The 19,942-nt window shown below is 42.0% G+C and overlaps 1 protein-coding gene across 1 annotated transcript in view; it reads left to right on the top strand.

Moving 5' to 3' along the window:
* Positions 1-404: 404 nt before the first annotated feature.
* Positions 405-19,942, top strand: part of ROR1 (receptor tyrosine kinase like orphan receptor 1) — a 172,309-nt gene continuing 152,771 nt past the window's right edge. Inside the window, exon 1 of the mRNA XM_074875838.1 lies at positions 405-640. Within this exon, the coding sequence (XP_074731939.1) occupies positions 541-640 (100 nt within the window). The 5' untranslated portion in view covers positions 405-540. The remainder of the gene's footprint in view (positions 641-19,942) is intronic.

Genomic DNA, 19,942 nt, shown 5'->3' with positions numbered 1-19,942 from the left:
ATAAATCCACCTGCTCTGAAAGAGGAGACATGAGGTGGGCTCAGCCATGGGGGGCACAGGCGGCCGGCGCCTCCCCTCCGTAGGGCCCCAGGCTGCCGGGGCAGGGTACGCGGCGGCCACCCGCCAAGGTTCGTGGGGCAGAGGCGCCGGCTGAGGCGGGGGAAAATGGCGCCCGGCGGGGAGGGGCGAGGCGCGGCGAGCGCCCCCCTGCGGCGCGCAGCCGCCGGGCCGGGGGAGGGCGGGGAGGCGGCAGCGGCGTGGGCGGGACAGTAGGGGGCGCTGCTCGGCCGGGCTGCGGCGGGGCCGGGGCCGGGGCCGGTCCGTGAGCGGAGCGGGCGGAAAAGTGACAAGTGAGGGGCTGAGGGCGGCAGAGGCGGCGGCCGCCCGCGCTCCCTTCCCCGCCCGCCTCGGAGGAGAGCGCAGCCCTGAGGGCGGCGGCGTAGGGACGGCTCAGGAGGAGGCGGCGGTGCAGCGGCGGGCCGGCCCGGGACGCCGGCCGCTGCGCGGTGGATGTGGGAGTAGCGCGGCGCCGGCTCAGGAATGCAGCAGCCGGGCGGCGGGGACGGGAGCTTCGTGCTGCTCCCGCTGCTCCTGCTGCTGCGTGCGGGCAGCCGGGCGGAGCTGGGGGACGCCACGCAAGGTAGGGGTGTGCGGGGGGCCGCGTCCCGGCTTTTGTCCCGCGGGAGCCTCCCTTCGCCCGCGGCGGGACGGGGGTGATACCGGGGCGGGGGGGGTGTTGGAGGGGTCCGTCTCTGAGGGAGGCCGGGACCGAGCCGGTGGTGGGGTCCGGCGCGGCGGGGCCGGCCCTGAGGCGCCCTGCCCCGGCTGTGGGGGCGAGCGGAGCGCGGCCCCTCCACCCGCCGGGAAGCCCGGCGGCTCCGGCGCTTCCCCCCCACCCCGCCCGCCCTCCCTGCGTGCCTCCCGTTAACTAACGACGAGTTTTATACCCGATCTGTGTTTAATTGCCTCGTCAAAAGCCCTTCCAAGCGTTCGGCCGAGTTATTGGCGAAGTGTAGCCGCTCCCAGGCGATCTCGCTTTTGAGACGTGGTTGATGGTTCCCGAGGTGGTGTTATCGAGGATGACTTATCCTTTAGCTCCAGCTTTGGGGGATGTTTTGCCATCCTATCGCCCCTGTAGTCTTTCAAGAAGGTTTTTAAAATGTATTTATTTTTTAACAATAACCTTACAGAAAGCCTCTTTGATTTGCTTTTAATGAGTAATATTTATTTTGCGATCCTTCTGTTTTATTAGGGTTTTGATTTCAGCCTTTTGCAGATGATTTATGTTTAACGCGTAGCACAAGCATAAAGGGACCTAGATGGAATTGGGCAAGAAGGACTGATTTCTGAGGCCAAGTCAGTAAAAAGTGAGCAGTGCTTTTGGACGCCTGCATGAGAATTTCAGTTAAGAGGTGGATATTCATGAACTCCCTCTCCTTGAAGGTATTTTATGGTGGGTACTTAAATCACAAGCCACTTCTGAAAAGTCCTGGTTGGTAATATGGCCATGTTTAGTATTTAAAGAAGGGGAAAAGGTGAACACTAAAGAGATAGGGCTGATGAGTTTATGTACTTAGAAGTTCAGAACTGAAAAAGCTGTGGTTATAAAACCTCTAAGCCAAATTGCAGATACTGTAGGATAACTGCCTTTAAAAAGTCAGTCGCAGCTACCAGATACAAGGCTCTTGTTGTATGCCTGTGCCTGCATTTCTCGCTGTGTTTCAGTGTGTCCCTAATGATTCCATTTCTGGGGACTGTGTGTCAGGTAGTGAATCTGTTTGAATGACTTCCAGGTATCACAGTGCGACTCTGTTGGACACGGGAGTCTTCTGGTGCAGATTCAATGGCTGGATGATGTTCTAGCTCAGGGTGGGAATTCTCCATGACATCTCAATGGGAAAATTTTCAAATGTTGTTTTCTAGTGTCTCCAGGGAATGCTCTATGTGCTTAACAAATAGCTGTATCTATAAAAGCGGGGAAAAAAAGACAGGCCATCTTTTTTCTGTTTTTCAAATAATTTCAAAACTTTAGGGTTATAATATGAAATTTTGTGGGTTTCTAAGAGACTGGAGGAATCAAAAAACCCCACGAACATAAATCAACTGATCATGTTGGGGCCAAAACTGGCAATTTTCTATTTACTGTGAGTTCTGCTGGGCAGTACCTTTCATTATATGAATTTACCTTTATGTATGACTATTAATATAGTTATTATGCACAATTACTTTCCACAGTGAAATATTTCCTGTATTTTAACTAATGCCTTTGGCAAAAACTTACAATGTTGACTCACGGGCAGATCAAGGGATTGATTTATCTTTTTATAGATAGATATCTATCACATATGTTACAACCACATACTACATTTTCCCCCAAACTTGTTAAAGATCAAGGTTTTGTAGAAAAATAAGGGAACCTGAACATCTAACACTCTAATAAAAGCCAAAAAACCCACAAAACAACCCAAAAAACTATTATAAAGTGTTTTACAAATTTCTTTAAGATAACTGCCATGGCTGGGTGAATAGATTTTTCTCCATCAGGAACCCAACTAGCCATACAGAACCCTTCAATCCCTACCCTTTTACCCTCACATTTTTCAAAAAGATAGAATATGGACCACTAAATAAGTAAAAGACTTTTTTTTTTTTTTTTTTTTTTTTCCCCCCCCAGGCATGTCAAATAAAGACTGCAGTGAGTCTATCTCTGGTAGTAGCCTAACTTCTACTACCAGAAAACATGGGCTGGGAGTCCAAGATCTGACAGTCTAACACAATGAAAATATTGAAGAGTAGTTTGGGCTTTTAGCTCCCTGAGGTCCAGAAGGATCAGAGCCTCATTGTGCTGTGCTTGGTCCAAACATCTGTGAAGGCATGACTCCCACTCCAGAGACTTCCCAGTTTGACACTCTGATCCAGTAAATGTATACAGATGTGCACAAATGGCCTCCTGTGAGTAGGCTGATGCAGCTCAGTAGGACCAGTCAGATGTGTATCTGCTTGGAGGCCAGGAACCTCCGCAGCTATTGTCACATCTCTTTTGGGGGGATTATTACCAGGTCATCCGTTTAGTTGAGATATTGTCAAGTGACCAAAACTGGTTTGCTGTGTTGCCTTCCAAAAGCTCTTTTTTGCCTTTTCCTCTTCACTTTTCCCCCTGTCTCCTGCTGCTTCCTTTTTGTCAATGACCTTTCCTTGTAGAGAGCAAAACAAAACAAAAAGCACATTTTCCTTTGTACATTCATGCTGTCTTTAATGCCTGCTCTTCCCAAGGGTGCTCACGGGCTGGCCCAACTCTTCTGAATAAAACCCTGTAGTTAATGTCAATATAAGTAACAGGCACTCTCCAACTGGATATTTGTTCATTCTCTGCAGTATCTGACTATGGATATTATCAGTTCAGCTTTATTATTATTATTCTGTATCATGTAACTTCATGAGGAGTCACAATGGAAGAAGCGTGAATAGAATAAAAGCATTTGAAAAGCTTATAGATAACCACAGATCTCTAGATTATGTTTTAGATTATAGGGGGTACTGTTGATTTCCTTGAAAGTTGCCTCTTGTGAGATAAAGTTCCACAGCTCTTGATTAGTCCCTGTAACAACACCCTGGTGGTTAATTGTTCCATCCATAGGTCAACAGGCTGCTATTTCAGCCAGTATCCACTTATGAGTTTACAAACAAACAAAATGCTTTTGTTGCCTTAAGCCTATAAGAGGATGAGAGTAGATGTCACTGTTTGACTTAGAGTGATTGTAGTCTCCCATTTCTTGACAAAAGTTGCTTGAAGTATCAGCAAATTATCTTCAGGACACCATTTCTTTGTTTCTATAATTAACGTCTACTGAAACTGCTGTGTTGATTATGTACACACTGGAACTTCAAGTTAAAGCATTGCAAATGAGATTGGGCAGGGGAGTGTTTTAAAGCTTGTGTATGGATTTTAAATACAAATACCTGAATGTAGGCAAAGAGCGGGAGAAAAAAAGCTTCCCTGAGGTGTGACACTGGATACTGCTCTTTGGAAAAACATGTAGAAATGCAGCAGTCTTCTGAGACTCAAAAGAGCACCTCAGAGTTGAAAACTCTTTTAAAAAATCTCTTAACTAAATGCAGCTGCTTTCCACATAGTGATTGTCTTGCAAGCCAGAAATATCTAGAAAGTTAACTAATACAAAATGAAAAGTGTAAACCTCTTCTCCAAGCCCTGGAAAAAACCTCAGTCATCCTCAGTTGCAAATTTTATCTTTGGACAATTGTGCATGTTTTTGAAGTTTTGTATCTTAAGAAACAATTTTTAGTAATCTGATAGACCGTAAGCTGCAGTTATTTTGGGCTGCAAAGTCATGTGTTTTATCTACTGTTTCAGTGTGATGTCCTCATCTTGCTGTAGGTAGTATTTGCTGGTACTTCACAGGTGAGGTTGCTCCCTGAACCAGAAGAAACGAGGCAGCCTGTATTGGGGCTGGCCCTGGCAAAGCTGGGAACTCTCACACCCAGCCTTGCAGAGGTGTGACAGTGATAATGCAGCATCATTTTGATGGTGAATCCTATGTATTGAAACCCTTAAATGAGTATCAAATGAAGCTATTTTATTGTTAAGATGCTATCTTTGATCTAAGTTTCTGTTTTTAAAAATTAGCAAACTGGGGCTGTTGTCATACAATATTCTCCTGCGCTTGAAAGCAGAGGGAAGGCTTATGTGAAATCCAAATCTGGTTACACAGTAGGAAACAGCTTCTAGTGGTAAGGGTAGCACTGAGAGGGTGGTGGAACCCACTCACTAAATCAGAGCTTAAAGAAATTTTGGGTTGATTGGGCCTGGGGCAGTTGTTGAATAGATAAGTGACTTTGTAGGGCTCCTTCTATCCTGGTTTCTTTTTCATTTTAATCATGGAGATATTGAGAGTCTATGAATCTGCTCATTTATAAATGAAACAAGAGTGAAATTAATAAATGAGATCTATTGTCTATGATTCTTTGGAAAGAATAACAAAACACTGGTGTTAGCTGAAGGATGCTTTTGTAGGTTCAGTGACTGCAGTTTTACATACTTTATGGTGAATGAAGAGCGCTCTAAAATTCCTGAAGTTTTACATTTGATGTGAAATTTCATTTGGTCAGGTGCTACAGAAGAAATTGTAATTTCTTCTGTCTCTTTACAAGCAGAGTCACTGCCCCCCGTTGCCAGGATTGTGGCATAGGAGAGGCTCGGTCATGTCTTAATTGGGCTGAAATAACAGAATGCATAGAAAGGCTATGAAGCTTGCTGAGGTGAAAACATGGAGTAATTTCAGCTTAAATAGATACCACTAGTATGCAAAGCTCTAAATATTACCATTATTGAATAGTAAAGTTCTTTTAGGTTCTCTTGGGAGTATAATGTCAAATAAAAGAACTTGCGTACATTTGGAATCTGATGCAATGTGATATGGAAAATGGTGCTCCGCCGAAATCAGACAGCTTGGGAAAAAGACGTAGCTTTAGAAAGGAACCCTTTAGTGAGGGGAAAGCAATAACGCAGGCTTCTCAGCATACTTCCATGCCAGCATCCTGTAGTGAGGAAGATTGCTTTCCAGGATCTCCTCCTGAAGTGGAGACATTGGAGTGCCACTGTTTCCAAGTAAAACTGCAGAGCAGTATATGAGAGGAAATGGCTAGTGACGTGTGAAAAGAATCCCTGGTGCATATTGCTGGGACGGACACAAACTTGGAGGATGATTAGTTAGATGTGATTCCTGAAAAATAATGCAGAATGGTCACCAACAGGAACAGAAAGCCACATCACTCCCGTTGAGGAGGAACTGATCGGTGTAACTTAATTGTGGGGCCAGTACCGTGTCTCAGCAGTGCTGTGTACAATGCTAGGCTTTTTCTAAGGTATTTCAACAAGTTATTAGCTGGAGTTCACGCTGAAGGCATGAAATAGGCTCAGAAGCAGAAGAAAGCCTCGGTCAAGTCTGCTTTGTTACTTCTACTGAGTTCCATGGAGTAACTGTACATGATATCCTCTTTTAACAAAATCCCTTCAGCGAGCTGCATGGAGCCTCTGGTTGTGTTTGATCAGTGAGGTGCTACAGAGCCACCTTCACAGGAGGTTGAAGAACAACAAAACATTGTCTCTTGGAGGAAGTATCCTGTATCGCTGATGTTGGCAAGGTCTGGGCAGCCCGTCCCCATCAGCTGATTTGGGACAATTACCTGCCAGTTCGGTAGTGCTGGTCTAGGCATGGCTTAACCCACCCGGGCGTTTCTCTTGTCGCGTTGGAGGCAAGGAGCCTGGACACGTTTATGGTGCTTTGGGAACGTTGAAGGGAAAGGAGATTTGTCTGGTCTTGGTGTTGGGGAAAGTTTTAAAAAAATTGAGACAAGACACACTCCTCCTAAAGAGTTTGAGCAAAAGTGCTGGTAACTTTGTGCAGATGTTGCATGTTTTTTATAACTGCTGCTGATGCCCTGTTCTGCGTTGTGTTGTACAAAGACATGCTTTCACTCAGTAACAGATATCTGGGACTAGGTTTACATTAAGACTTAGCCATCCCAATATGCAATGGTAAATTTTCATAACTAGATGAGTTCTTGAGAAAACAGTTCGTGGAGGCCCCAGTGGAAGCCTGCATTTTATTAAAAGCTTTTTTTTCCAACTGGTCAGGTCATATGTTGAAACCGATACTTCACGATGACTTCCTGTGACCTTCTGCTCCTTTCCTCCAAGGGTTGTCAGTTGTGCATACTCCTGTCCTGTTCCCAGATGCTCTGCTCTGCTGCAGCAGAGGTCTGAACATCTGCTCCATGCAGATCTGGGAAAGAGCTGGAGCAGTGAAGCTCTGTGTCGGAGCACAGCAGCAGGCCATGGGAAATGGAAAGATCAGAGATAAGCAAGGAAAAATGTTCGGCAACTTTATAACCTCATCACACATTCCCTCCAGAGACTGGAATTATATGAGGGTATGCTTTTCTTACCCTTAGAACTTATCTTTGGAAGGATATGCACTTCCAGATTCACAGCATGAGCATTCCTCTTAAGAGATAGTTATTTCGTCCTCTTGTGCTGCCTGAGAGTGTCCACACTGTGGCTGGTCAATACAGAACATAGTGGCTACTCAGAGAAACTGTGTGCTTCGGTGCTGGAAGTACATGCCGGAGAAGGAGGGATTTTATGATCTGTGTGGCCTTATTTTCAAAGCTCATGAGGACCTTTAGCTCTCACGTTTACTTGGGAGAGCTGAGCACTTCTCAGAATCTCAGCATTAAGGGCATAGGGCGCAGATCAGTCCAAAGCCTTTGGAAGCCTGGTCAGGAGAAATGAAGCTGCTTGAGATGATGCAGTGAGAAATTTTACTAGAGCCCTTTTAAAATCATGTCTGATACTTCATCTCTTCTTGTGGGGCCAATACCACTTCGAAAAGAACCAGTCTTTGTACTTCAGTCTCCTAGTCACATCTAGGTGAAAGGCAGGAATGACATTTGTAGAGGAAAGTGCTGTCTTTTGTTAGCTCAGCTGACAAGCTTTTGAGTGGGCTCGTTAGATCAAGAGTGGACCCTAATAAGGCCTAATAGTAACACCACCCCTTTTCCTTGTTTCTTTAAATTGTTACAACTATGTAACTACCATTATTTGAAAAATAATGGCAATGCTTCCAGTAGTACATAGACTGATTTGTGCTAGGCAGAGGCTGTAGGTTGTTTTGTTTTCATCTAAGCATTTCCTTTAGCACTACCACTATAGAAAAGTTATTATCATAGTTACTGTGTTAAAGTGTTTTCAGTTAAGTGACTTTTCCGCCATCTTCCAGAGAGCTTTTGTCTGATTTTGAACAGAATGTGAGTGTCTGATGATAGGATCGTTCTTGCTGAAGGCCTTGGTTTAAAAGCAGGGGTGTAAAGGTGCTGACATGTGTAAGGATTCTTGGGTAACAAAAAAATGCTGGGGTGGTAGAATGAATTGCGGAGTATGGTGACAAGACTGGGCTGATGGACATCCTAAAAAGTTTGAAGCACATACAATAAGGCCATTGGAGTCTTGATGTTCTCCTAGGAGAGGCTGTTGGTTGTGGTAAACACTTCTCTTTATTCTTTCTTAGACTTGGTACCAGCTTTTGTTACACAACATTATGCACTGGGTATGTTGGATAATATAAAACAGCTTGCCAGAGACATTTTGTTGCAAATATGAACATGTTATGGAACTGCTAATTGTTGAAGTCTTTGAGATAGTCAGACATCTGGAAAAAAACAGAAAGGATTAGTCCAGACTTGGTACACCCCATGAGGTCAGGCAGGTGTATTCCTGACCTTTTCTCACTACAAGTTGAAAGGAGTTTAAATGTTTTCAGACAATTCTTGCATTTGATGAAGCTTTTAAGTTTTCATTCCACTTGCAGAAAAAATTATCTATGCCTGTGCTCATTACTGCTCTGAGCTACAAAGTGAATGGTTAAGTCAACTTTTTGACTTGGTTGGAAGAGAAGTGCAGTGTCATAATGCTGTCATGTTTGTAGCAGCAGCCAAATAAAATGTACAAGCCTGTCTCACCACCTCAGCACTCATACCTTTGAATGTTTGTGGAATATGTAACTTGGAGAGGGGTTTTGTTTTCTTTCTGTTGAATTCAGTTTCAGTAATTCTGTCCTCAAAGGTAAGTGTGATTGCGTACACAAAGCGGGCTCTAGGAGAAGCCAGAAGCTTGGCCAAATGACAAAAAAAATAAAATAAAATTCAGTGTTAGAACTAAGATTAGATCTGGTTTTGATCAAGTGAGGTCCTTTTTGCAAGACTTCTGTTACCTCGCCTTTCTCTTCATGGAGAGGTACCATTTTTATTGTACAGTGGATATCACTCTCACCTGTGACACCTTTATAGAGTTATTGTGTATCTGAGCGCTGTGGAGTCTACACTGTGTTTACAACAGTTCTTGCCTCTCCCAGTTTTTCCTGTAGGAGGTCAGTTATCATGGTTGAACATCTCTTCTCCGAAATTAACTTGGCTTCAAATAAAAGGAAGTATCTTTGTAATTGTTTTGTTTACTCTGAAATATTTGATGTGCTGTATAAGTAACAAGGATTCTGTATGTTTTAGGTTTTAATTTTATTTTATATGTTAATTATTCATTCCATATGTTTTGATTTTTTTTTTTCTTTTAAAAATACCTTAGCTCTCTATGAATTTAGTGAAAATTTGTAGCATGATGGAAACATCTCTTTTTCCAGAACAAGCTGAGTGTAGAAAGGACCACGCTGAGCTCTGCTTTCAGTGTGTTTCACCTAGAATGACCAGAGGTCATTTAATTCCCCGTTGATTGTCAGGGAAATGGATTTATATCATAAAACACATTCAAAGGCCACAGAATAGCGCTAGATGGATCTTTGCTTCTGACCATTGACTTACTATTCTAGTGTCGTGAATCATTTTGTCTTCCTACATTTAAAGCTCTTCTCCAAATGCAAAAAACAGTTCCCAGTTTTGATTTGTGCACCCGTTGCTTTTTTATGAAGAGTAGAAGCACAGAGCTCCCCTGAGAGCTGAGTAACCCTGGTGGGCTAATAATATCCCACAGCTGAGAAGCTGGCAGCAAGAGGGAAGCCGGTAATTAGAAGTGAAAATGTGGTAGTTTAGAAATAGCTATCAGCCAACGATTAAATCTGAAATTCCAAGTGGGTTCTTCCTTTGTTCAGGCCCTGTCTGGGCATTTGATGCATTCTGCTACTGCTGGTCAGGAGAATTGCATTTGCTGTAATTAGCCATATGTCAGAAGTCCTCCCAGAAGCTCCAGCTGGCGCAAAGCTGGCCCCCTTCTAGCTGGTAGATGCTCTTGAGGCTTAAGCCTTTTCTTCAATTTCCTTTTAATATCTTGGGCGACTTAGTAGTGTTGCTGATGCTTTTTACAGCTCTGAGTGGACTGGAGTTGTGGTCTGAGAGCATGGTCGCTTTGCCCTGTATTGCATCAAGCGGTTATGATTAACTTGGGAATGCCGGGCTGCTGGCATCTCTGAGGTTGAAACACTTCATGTTCACGATAGGATGTTTTTGAACTGAGGGCCCCTTACTTTTAAATTCACTTTTCTTGGCAGTCTGTCAGAGCCCAAGTCTGGCAACCTTTGTAAGTGAGATGCAACAAGCCTCGCTTATTTTAGCTATTGGTCTGTCACTGTGTTTTTAATTTACTGTAATTTAATCACTGACACAATGCTGGAATAAATAAATGGGCTGTGAACATTCTCATAGACTTTGGAAGTCCAGCTCAGGGCAAGATTTAGCTTTTAATTAACACTGTCCATGAGTTTTATTGTTAAAATTGTATCCTTTTAAGTAAGTAAATCTGAAGTTGAGTAAGAGATGAATAATTGAAACCTGGTGTGGGATAACTGAATGCATTCTAGCCCCTTCCCCAGCAGAGCGAGTGGAGGACCACCATAACTCTAGACTGTTTCTTGTAAGTTATGGGTCATTCCACTGCTGGGCCATAAGTTGGATGTTGTCATTATCTCTCCCTTTATTTTTCCCGTGTATGATATGTTGCTACATATTGAAAAACACATGTTCTTCACGACATTAAGGACGGTAGTATTTTACATATGTATAAACCAGATTTTTAGTACAGCAAAGAGCTTTAGGAAGGCCTTCGGACGCCCAGCTAAAAAGACCTGTTGAAGGGTTTTTGCTTCTTTTAACCCCTACTGCTATGTAAATTCTCCAAAAAGAGGCCCAGGCAAGGGAGGAAGCTGTAAAGGCATCCTCTCACTATAGAGGAATCTTAGTCGTTAGCAAAATTCTAATTCATCAGGGATCAAAAGAAGATGTTCTCCTGATTTTCTTCAGTTATACAGGGCAAGATGATATCTGATTTGCCATTTTTCCTTTGAGAGTCTCTTTGTAGGATGTGATTTATGCTCTCGCATTTTGGTTTTCTGATTTGTATATCTTTTTAAATACACAATCTTCTTTTAAATCTTAATGAGTGTTTCTGACTCTAACGACTGGTTGTGTAGTGAACCCCGCGCAGTAGTAAAAGGTTCACAAAACTTGAGAATATTTTATGTGCAGAAATTTGACGTTACATATGGACTCCTCTTAAGATCTTTGGCCTCCTACTTTTCATAGCAGTAAATGTGGTCCAGATATGAGGGGCTCTGTGATCAACCCTCTTAATTTCAATCTGAAAATCTACAGGGAAGGTCAAAGTCAGACTGATTTACTTTTGATTTATTTTGCTGGTTGTGCTATTCAGGGTGAGACAGATTAGGCTGGGCATTAAGCTAACTGTCCCATTCCTTTCTTCCTGAACAGTTTTTTTTGGGAGCCAGATTTGGCAGTGGTCACACTTGTGTCTCTGGTTTCAAAATCTATGTATCTGTGAAGGTCCTGCTAGTTCTGGGGAAGTTCTTTGATCTGTCCTGAAAATTTAGAACGTTGCTAGTTGGTACTGGGGGAAGGAGAAAAAGGTCTTCTCAGTGTCCATAGCAGGTGAAGTTTATTTTCAGTGAATTTGTTCAATAAAGGAGAGACTACCTGCACACTTTTCCCTTGCCATAAGGCTCTTGGTTGGGTAATATAATTTCTTGGTGAGTGCCACAGGTGGAAGAGGCTCCTGTAAATGTGGGACCTTCATAAGGATTTTGGGGAACCTGAACATCGTAAGTTGCTCTGTTGTCATTCACGGGCCCTACTTGGTGCTCTCATTGAGGCCATTCTGAAGACTCCGGATATGGAACTCTTAAGCACTGTGTGCATTTTTTGGCCTGCGTTATGTTTATGAAGGGGTACCTCTGGTATAATGGTCCCATCCAGCTTTAAAAATCCATGGGTAGCTCTAAGAGCAGTCCCCTTTTTCAAGAAGATTTTGACTGAATCCAGCGCAAGTGTCTGAACTAGCATTGTTCTTCCTGTTGTGTCAGTATATGACTGAAGCTGGTGTCTTGGTGTCGCAGACCATCCTGCGAGGGTCACAGCAGGGACAGCAGTGCTATCGCTACCTTTGGTTTGGGAAAATTGCAGTGTGTAGGGTTCTGCACAGTTTTGTACATTAGGTATGGTTGTTTGTTTTTTTTTTTTTTGTCAGCTCTACAGAAATCCCCTACCCAAACCCTGTAATTGTCAGATGTTCTGTTACACTATTCCCCCTGCCAGTTATTATCTCCCAAGATTATCAAGGGTAACTTCACATGGACTAATTGTAATAACTGAAAAGGCCTAAGGGGAAGAATTCTGTCTCGACGTTGCAAGTAGGGGATTAAGCGTGTATATTCAACGTAGTTTGCTGAGAGGTGTCTATGTACGTATCTGTCAGAAAGAACTGTAAAATCATTTGAAATATTGTAAAGGATAGATACGTGGTGATATGGAGGCTCAGCTTTCTTTTGCTTTTGTTGCATTATCCCACTGAAGCTAATTTTATACCCTTTTTTTCCTCCCCTTGCCTGTATAAGCTAGTGTCATGCTCCTTGAGAAGGCACTTATGTTCTTGAAGGATTATTGTGTTAATTTAGCTTTCATTTCATCAGGTATCAAGGCGTGATGTTATCCTGCTATTTGTTACTGTACTTTTACTGTAAATTACTGACATCAGAGATGGCTGGTGATTACAGGGAAGATGACTGAGGTGCAGGAAGGAAATAGTAGTTTTTGATCTCTACTTGCTTTGCTGTCTTGAAGGTCCTACAAGGGGTTATGATCCTCTAGGGCTCAGTCATTCAGTAATGCTGATTAAAATAGTCAATCTGAGCAACAGAGCCTGACAGATTTTCTGCCAGAGTCCTTTAAAGAATAACATAATGCATCTTTTAGGAAATTTAGCAGGCAATTGCTTTCAGTCAGCTGAAGTATTTCCTGTGTAAAAGAATGCTTACTATGCTGGACTTGTGATGAGATGTACTGTTGTGTCAGAAATAACAGGCTGGATCCATGGCATCTTCTCCTTACAAACATATTTTTTCTAATGATCAATGTTTTTATTAAAAATAATGCACTAGATTTGTATTTGTTCTAAAGTATTCCTGAGTTCCAAGCTGTTTCTTCTGAACTGTAGCACATTAAGCAATACAGGTATCTGAAGCTATTAGCATATCAGTTTTATTTAAATATGGGGTAAAAAATGAATTATCTAACTGTTCAAAAAAGATTTATCTGTCTTAATTTTGGCCTCAGTGGAATCACTCTCTAAGCTTTTTCTGGGACTTCTGGGTAAAATAGGGCTGCTTTCAACGTGAAAGTGATGATCTGCGGTGCAAGCCCACCCCTTGAGTGTGATGTTATCGCCCTAAAAGGTGCAACTTTAAAGAGTTAGCATGAACTCATTTCTGTTAATGATGGTACTTGTTACTACTAGACATAGAAAGTAAATTGAAAAGTTACTTTGATATATTTTCCTTATTTTTAAAAAGAAAATCTATTTTTTTCCCCAGAAAATAATTTTGCCACTTTGTTTCCAGGCGCTCTTCATCTAGCAGTGAACAAGGGGAGTCCTTTCACAGAAAGCAACTTCAGTGCTGAGTGTCCTAGAATATCTTACCCTGAAGAACAGAGAAGTGCAATTCTTCTCATTGTCTTCATTGGGACTTAAAGTGCACGTGGTGCTTTAAAGAAATGGGAGAGGTGATTTGTTTTGTTTTGCCACGTTGCTCCCTTACACTGGTACAACTCCTGAGTATTTCCCATCAGCTTCGGTGTCGTTCAGATGTGCAGTGGTACCACCAGAGATGGTTATTCTTCCGTGGGTTTGTGCAGCAAAGGAAAGCTAATTGACAAATGGTGATAGTGCGGAGTTCTGCCGGTGCCCCTTTTCCCCTAGATGCTAAGTGTTCACTGCAGAACGTGTGAAATTTGAATACTTTGGGTTTTTTCTTTAAGCAGAATATAGTGTTGCTTTTGCTTCCTGCACCAAATGCCATGGGAGAGAGGATAGTTTTGATCTGTGCTGTCCATACTGTGATGTGTAGCTGTCTCAGCTTTCAGGGATGAAAGACGACTGTCATTTAAAGCGCTTGCCATATGAGAAAACAGTGTCTACTCTTGCATAGCTGTTTGGGGGAAGGGAGAAAGCAAATGCTTTGCATACAGGAAAATATCTGCTCAGGGGGTATTTGATTTCACTAAACAAAATATTATCCAACCTCCTTTGCATGACTTTCATACCATAATGGGGTTAAAATGAACAGCTAAATGCAAATGGTTACACTTCTTGTTCCATATATGTTCTCATGCCCTCTACCAACCTTAACCATAATATCCTGTCTTTTTTCTTAAAGAAATATATAGTAGGAAATGAAAAGGCATCTCATTTGCCTAGTAATAAATAGTGTAGCATTCAGTCAAATCCTAATGAAAAGATACTGTTTATTTCTACTAGAAATATTTCTCAGACTGTGAATGTATGACTTGAAATAAGCGGTTTCATTTCCAAATTTTAAATCCATTTCTGTATCAGGAAAGCATTTACAGTATTTGATGAAAGCCGTTGCTACTTGAGACAATATTTGTTCTCGAAGCCTATATTTAGCAATTGCATGTGCAATTCAAGGAGAGTAATAGGAGTTCTCTGAGCATGAACTTACTTTTCACATTTTGGAGGAACATAAAGATATAAAACAGGAAATGTTTGATGCTGTGCATTTAAATTAGCTCCTGGTTTTAGTCTCCTCTGTGGCTTCTTTGGCTTTTATTAGTGTTCTCATCACTTTATAGAGTGATTTCTGTGTATGTACAAAAAGGATTTTATAATCTTCTGGATTTGTCTGTTTTGCCTGAATTTATCAAACATTTGTTCAGATGAAGTGAAAGAGAAGACAGCTTAAAGTGTCTTTTTCCTGTTGCACAAGGTTTGATCCTTGCTTGAGTTCTGCAGAATTTACTAGTTTGAGCCAAACTAGGAAACATTTTAGATATTTTATGTTCATACATCTTTTGATGTTTGGGATTTGGGACTTCAATGGTTTATTTTGGATATAAGCCCAGGTGAAAATGTGCTGGAAAAGGGGTGCACCTGGCAGGGGAGGTTCTGGCAGCCCTTTTCTGGCCTGCACCAACAGGTTCTGTCCTGGGCCAATTTTAATCTGAGGCTTTTTAGGGCTTCCAGCTCCCTGGTGTCTAGATACTGGTATGTCTGAAGATGCAATATACAGGCGGGTCACCCCTGGAGAGCACAAACACTGAAGATTTGGAAATTCAGTGTCGGTGCCTGCTTTCCAGGGTGGTTTTTTTGTTATTTTTTGTTCTGTGTTTTTTAATGATGAACTTGCCCTCTATGAAACTCTGTAGTTTGTTGAGATTTGAATGTGAAATGGTGTACACTGAACTCTGTGATTTATATTGTCTTTGGTAGAAGGCTTATTCAAAGATGCTAAGAGTATTTGAAAGCATCATCTGATACAGAGCGCAGCTGCATTTTCACTCACACTCTTTTATGAGGAGCAGAGCGCACTTTGGGGCTCTGCTATCGGGCTACTCTGACAAATAATTTCTATTGGCAATTCAAAGTCCTGGGGTTTTGTTTGGGTTTTCTTGTGTCAGCCAACATCTGCTTAGATGTTTTCTATTAACATCCCTTTAATTTTGGGATATGCTTTGCTTAATTGAAACTTTGAAGTCACAGGAAGATACTTTGACTAAACCTGTTCTTCCTTACACTAATGTAAATGCAGAATAAATGCATACCGTGACCGATGCTGGTAATAAATTGTCTTTGTTGAAGAGTCCATGATTTGAAAGTTTCCACTTCCTTTGGTTCATCAAGACTCCAAATTTCTTGACTTTCCAAGCGTGCTGCAAGGCTCGCCTGAGCTGCTTAATAAAGAGTAGGTGGAAGGAAGGATAGCTCTTAGAAATCATGAATGGGTAACGGTAGTCACTGATGAGTGCTCCATGACATCCTTTGCATGCATTGTTTTAAAAAAAAATATATTTAAATGCATTTTTTTATACATGTGCCAAAAGCATAGGGCAGATACAGTTTTCAATGAACACCCTGATCTGGGCTTAGAAATGTGGTATGGTTCAATTCTTATGTGCACATGATGAACAGCAGAGAAGCATAACATACCGTGAAGTTATGCAGCAGTGCCAGCTCTTCAGTTGTTTTGTGTTTATAAGCAGATGCTTTTTCTTTAATCTGGGAAATGATTGGTATATCATCCACAGTGTGACTGATTTACCAAGAGATGCAATCAATTTGTTTCTAAGCAGAGACATGTCTGATCTAATACAGTACAGGCACACTAATGACAATGCAGTTTCCAGTGCTTTTTCTTATTTTCTGGGTTTTAGTGACTGGGGTTATTAAAAAAAAAAAAAAATCCATCTGTACCAATTTACTTTTTTGAGGGAAGAAGGTACTGGAGAGCAGAATTACAGATGTTCACATGCCCAAACCCTGTAATGGTATTAGCAAATGTCAGAGCTGTGACGCTATTTGGCATGGCAGCTAAAATGATTGACCTATTTTTCTTCCAAAAACTTTGTTTATATTTGAAGCTTTATATCTCAAATAAAATTAGTTTTATGTGAGTGGGATGTATACTTGTAATAATTTAGTTTAGAAAAGTAATGGCAACACCCCAAAGGATTTCTGGCCTTTGATTTTTCCCGTGTCCAGTGGAAGCCTTTCATAGAGGCTGGATAATGTCTCGTTCTGACTTCTGTTGCAGCACGTAAAGAGAAGTGTCTTGACAACTTCCAAACCAATAATATCTTTCTTATGTTTCAATATATGAATAACAGCACAGGCTTTCTAGAGATTATCTTTTTGTAATGTCTTTAGTTCTGTAACATGCTGTGGCCAGATGAATCTAAATCCTTCAGCATTTTGAAGAACAGGAAAGTACCCCTTTTAAAAATGTGTGTTATAGCAGGGATGCGCAGTAACATTAACTCACTGAACCAGAGTTGTATTCTTTTAATTAAGAGGTGCAGTTAGCAGAGCACATGATACTTCTTCCTCTTCATGCTGTTTCTTTCCTCTTTTCTAATCTCTGTTCTCCAGTGTGTTTTTTTCACGGTCCTTGGGAGTCTTGTTTTTTCAAAGCGATCCCCTGCTGACTATTTTGAGGTCTGTCTAAGCAGTTTCTTCAGCTCTGTTTTAAAAGAAGTTGTTCCCTTTGATTAAATAATTCCATTACTGTCCATGTGATTAGTTTCTTTGCGGTGGAAGAGCTGGGAGGAGAAGAGGCCAAAGAGCTGCCAGTGCTTCTTGGTCCCTCTGCTGTGATGAAGGCTCATCCAACTGGTGTGTGTCTTTGTGCGTCCCTGGTTCACCACCTTAGGCTGGGGACTGTTTAAACAAGTCTGTGCATTAGATAGTGCAAGGAGACACAGGTGGAGAAGCCATTCTGTGCAAACTGGTGCTGGAAGTGCTCGACTTCTGTTGAAAAAGCTGTTCCACACGGCGTTGCTGCAGATGTCTCCGATCGTTCTCAGCAAACAAGTCCTGTGGCAAGTTCTGGTGCTTTATCAGCTACAGCAAGAAGCGAGGACTCCTCCTGCTCGTCTTCTTACAGAGGCAACTGCTGTGGTGAGGGAAAATGCCTCAAGCTGTTACCTCCTCGCAGGGCTGGTTTGTTTTCCCCTTTCCTATCATCCCTCTTTGCCTCACAGCATATGCACCACTGCCTGTGTTTGCTTTTTTTCTTCTACTGACAGTGAATGTTGCTAATTTATTCTTGTCTTTAAGGAAAACTTTGAAAATAGTAACTTGCTTTTTAATTTAATATCTGCTGGTTCCTAGATTACTGTGGTAGCAGAGTCTGAAGTGTTCAGACTGGGGACATCTGTGTTTGTTCAAGAAACAACAGGAGATGCAGTGGATGGAAAATAGATGAAGTTTGTTGAGGCACAAAAAAACCGGCAAGATACCTTGAAGGAAGTGTTAAATAACAATCTCTGCTTAAGGCCCCAATCCAGCAAAACACTTAAATGTATATTGTAACTGTAAACAGTCGAGACGTCCAGTTGATTTAAATGGGACTAGTTTTGTGTTTAAAGTTAGATATTCGGTTGAGTGCCTTTCTGGATCAGGGCCTAAGTGAGTGAGAGTTTGAGTTGTTTTTCATTTACAAGAGTGAGACTTGAAAGTGAGACCTGACCAGCGGTTAGTGGTGTCCTGGGGCATCTGAGATCTCAGAGAGACTTTTTAAGGCTGTATCCTGCTGCTACTTTTCCTGCCACTTGCAAATATACTTCTTTTTCCTTGCTTATTATTCTGCTCACAAGTCAAATGGATTATGCAGAATGGGAATCTAAAAGATGCAAATAATTCATTGCATGCCAGGGTAGTGGTGTAACTGATCACATTTTTCAAGGACCTCAATTCAACTTGTAGTGGAAGAGAAAGAAGGGAAGGAGCAATAAAAGTAGTGATGTAGAGGTGTCTTTCTACTTTGCTGGCATTAACTACATGTAAAATTTGTAGTTTTATGTAACTACACGTAAACTATAGGTGAAGTTTTAAAATATACAGGTCCAACGTAGATAATCTGTATCTTTTTGTGAATCTTCAATCCATCCTAGAAGCATTTCTTAGGGAAACAGGATTTTTTCAAGCAATTATTCCCATATGACTTTCATTACTGGGAGGAACTTGGTTAGTGGGCTTGATCCCACAAACTCTTTCTCTTGCAAGTTGTCTTTACTCCAGAGAGCTGACTGCTGACTCCAGAGGAGACTGCTCTGCAGAGAATGCTATTCTCCTTCAGGTTCGCCACTGACTTACTCTGCAACAATTTGTCTCCTTCCCAGTCTGTGTGAAGTAGGATAATAATGTTTACCCACCTGTGTAATACAAGTTCAGATCCTCGAATGAAAGGCCCTACTGTGCAAAAATACAAGGTAGCGCTGTTGGGGGGAGGGGGGGAAGTATTCTATACCTGCAACTTTAGACTATTTACAGTGAATGTAGTGAAGTTTTCTGTTAACAAATAGATAAGGTGTTGTTGGTTTGCACTAATGCATGATGTTGCTTTAAAAAGAAATAGTATTAGGGAGTAATGTCACAGTTGTCACTATCTTAGTATTGGCAAAAATGTGAAGGACAACTTTCTAATCCCTTAGGTGTGGAAATTCTGCTGCTGTTATTCCTGGTTATTGAACTATCCTGCTTCTGGCTAACATGCTGCCTGCCTCCTGTTCCCCTCCTGGCTTGTGTGTCCATGTCGTTTCTGACGCTAAATGGCAATAGTACTTCCAAGAAGCTGGCAGAGGAAAAAGGTTTCGATAGCAGGGTGATGAAGAGGAATGCAGATGAGAATCAAATTTGCTAAAGAATAATACGTTTTTATTGTGTATTGCACCTGCAGGGCCTGTATAAGATTTATGCCATGGTCCAGGTTGTGTACAAATGCCTGGTAAGGAGCAGGCTCCTTTCTCTAGTACTTTTACAGTCTAGAGCTTGGCGGTGGTGGTGTCACTGGTAAAGCACCACTGACTGCATCAGGGACAGGAGTTTGCCTCGCCCTTCAATATGTAACGAAGTGTGTCAGGAGGAGCAGTAGCCTAGAGCAGAGATGGGACCAGAAGTCATACAACAGGTTAAAAATAAAGCACAGGCTCTCCCAAGTCTCCAGCAGGGCAGGCACTTTATAAGCTGCCCAAAACACTTCTCAAGAAGTAAATGAAAGAATACAGAAAATTGTGAAATAAGCAGCTCTTCTGTTAATCTTCAGTCACTGGCCATGGCAGGGGGTGTGGGTGTGCAGCATATTCAGTAAAGACCCTTATAATTATTCCTACACAAGCCTTAAGTCAGGAAGTACACCTGACAAAGCTGCAATTTGTAGACCTGTGTAAAACACCTTTTCATAAGGCTTTGTTTCGTATTCATTTGGCTAAATCTTCTTACAAATTTTCCTAGCATTTTACGTGCACAAACTATATCATTGTTTTGGAAAATGCAAGTCTGACCACTGTAAATGGGTTTGTATTTCCAACAGGGCAGTTATTTAATTTCCTGTTGGAA

The sequence above is a fragment of the Strix uralensis genome, chromosome 8 (genome assembly GCF_047716275.1).
Source record: "Strix uralensis isolate ZFMK-TIS-50842 chromosome 8, bStrUra1, whole genome shotgun sequence".
In the NCBI taxonomy this organism is placed as follows: Eukaryota; Metazoa; Chordata; class Aves; order Strigiformes; family Strigidae; genus Strix; species Strix uralensis.
The sequence above is the reverse complement of the archived record's forward strand: the minus strand, read 5'-3'. Positions and strand labels throughout refer to the sequence as shown.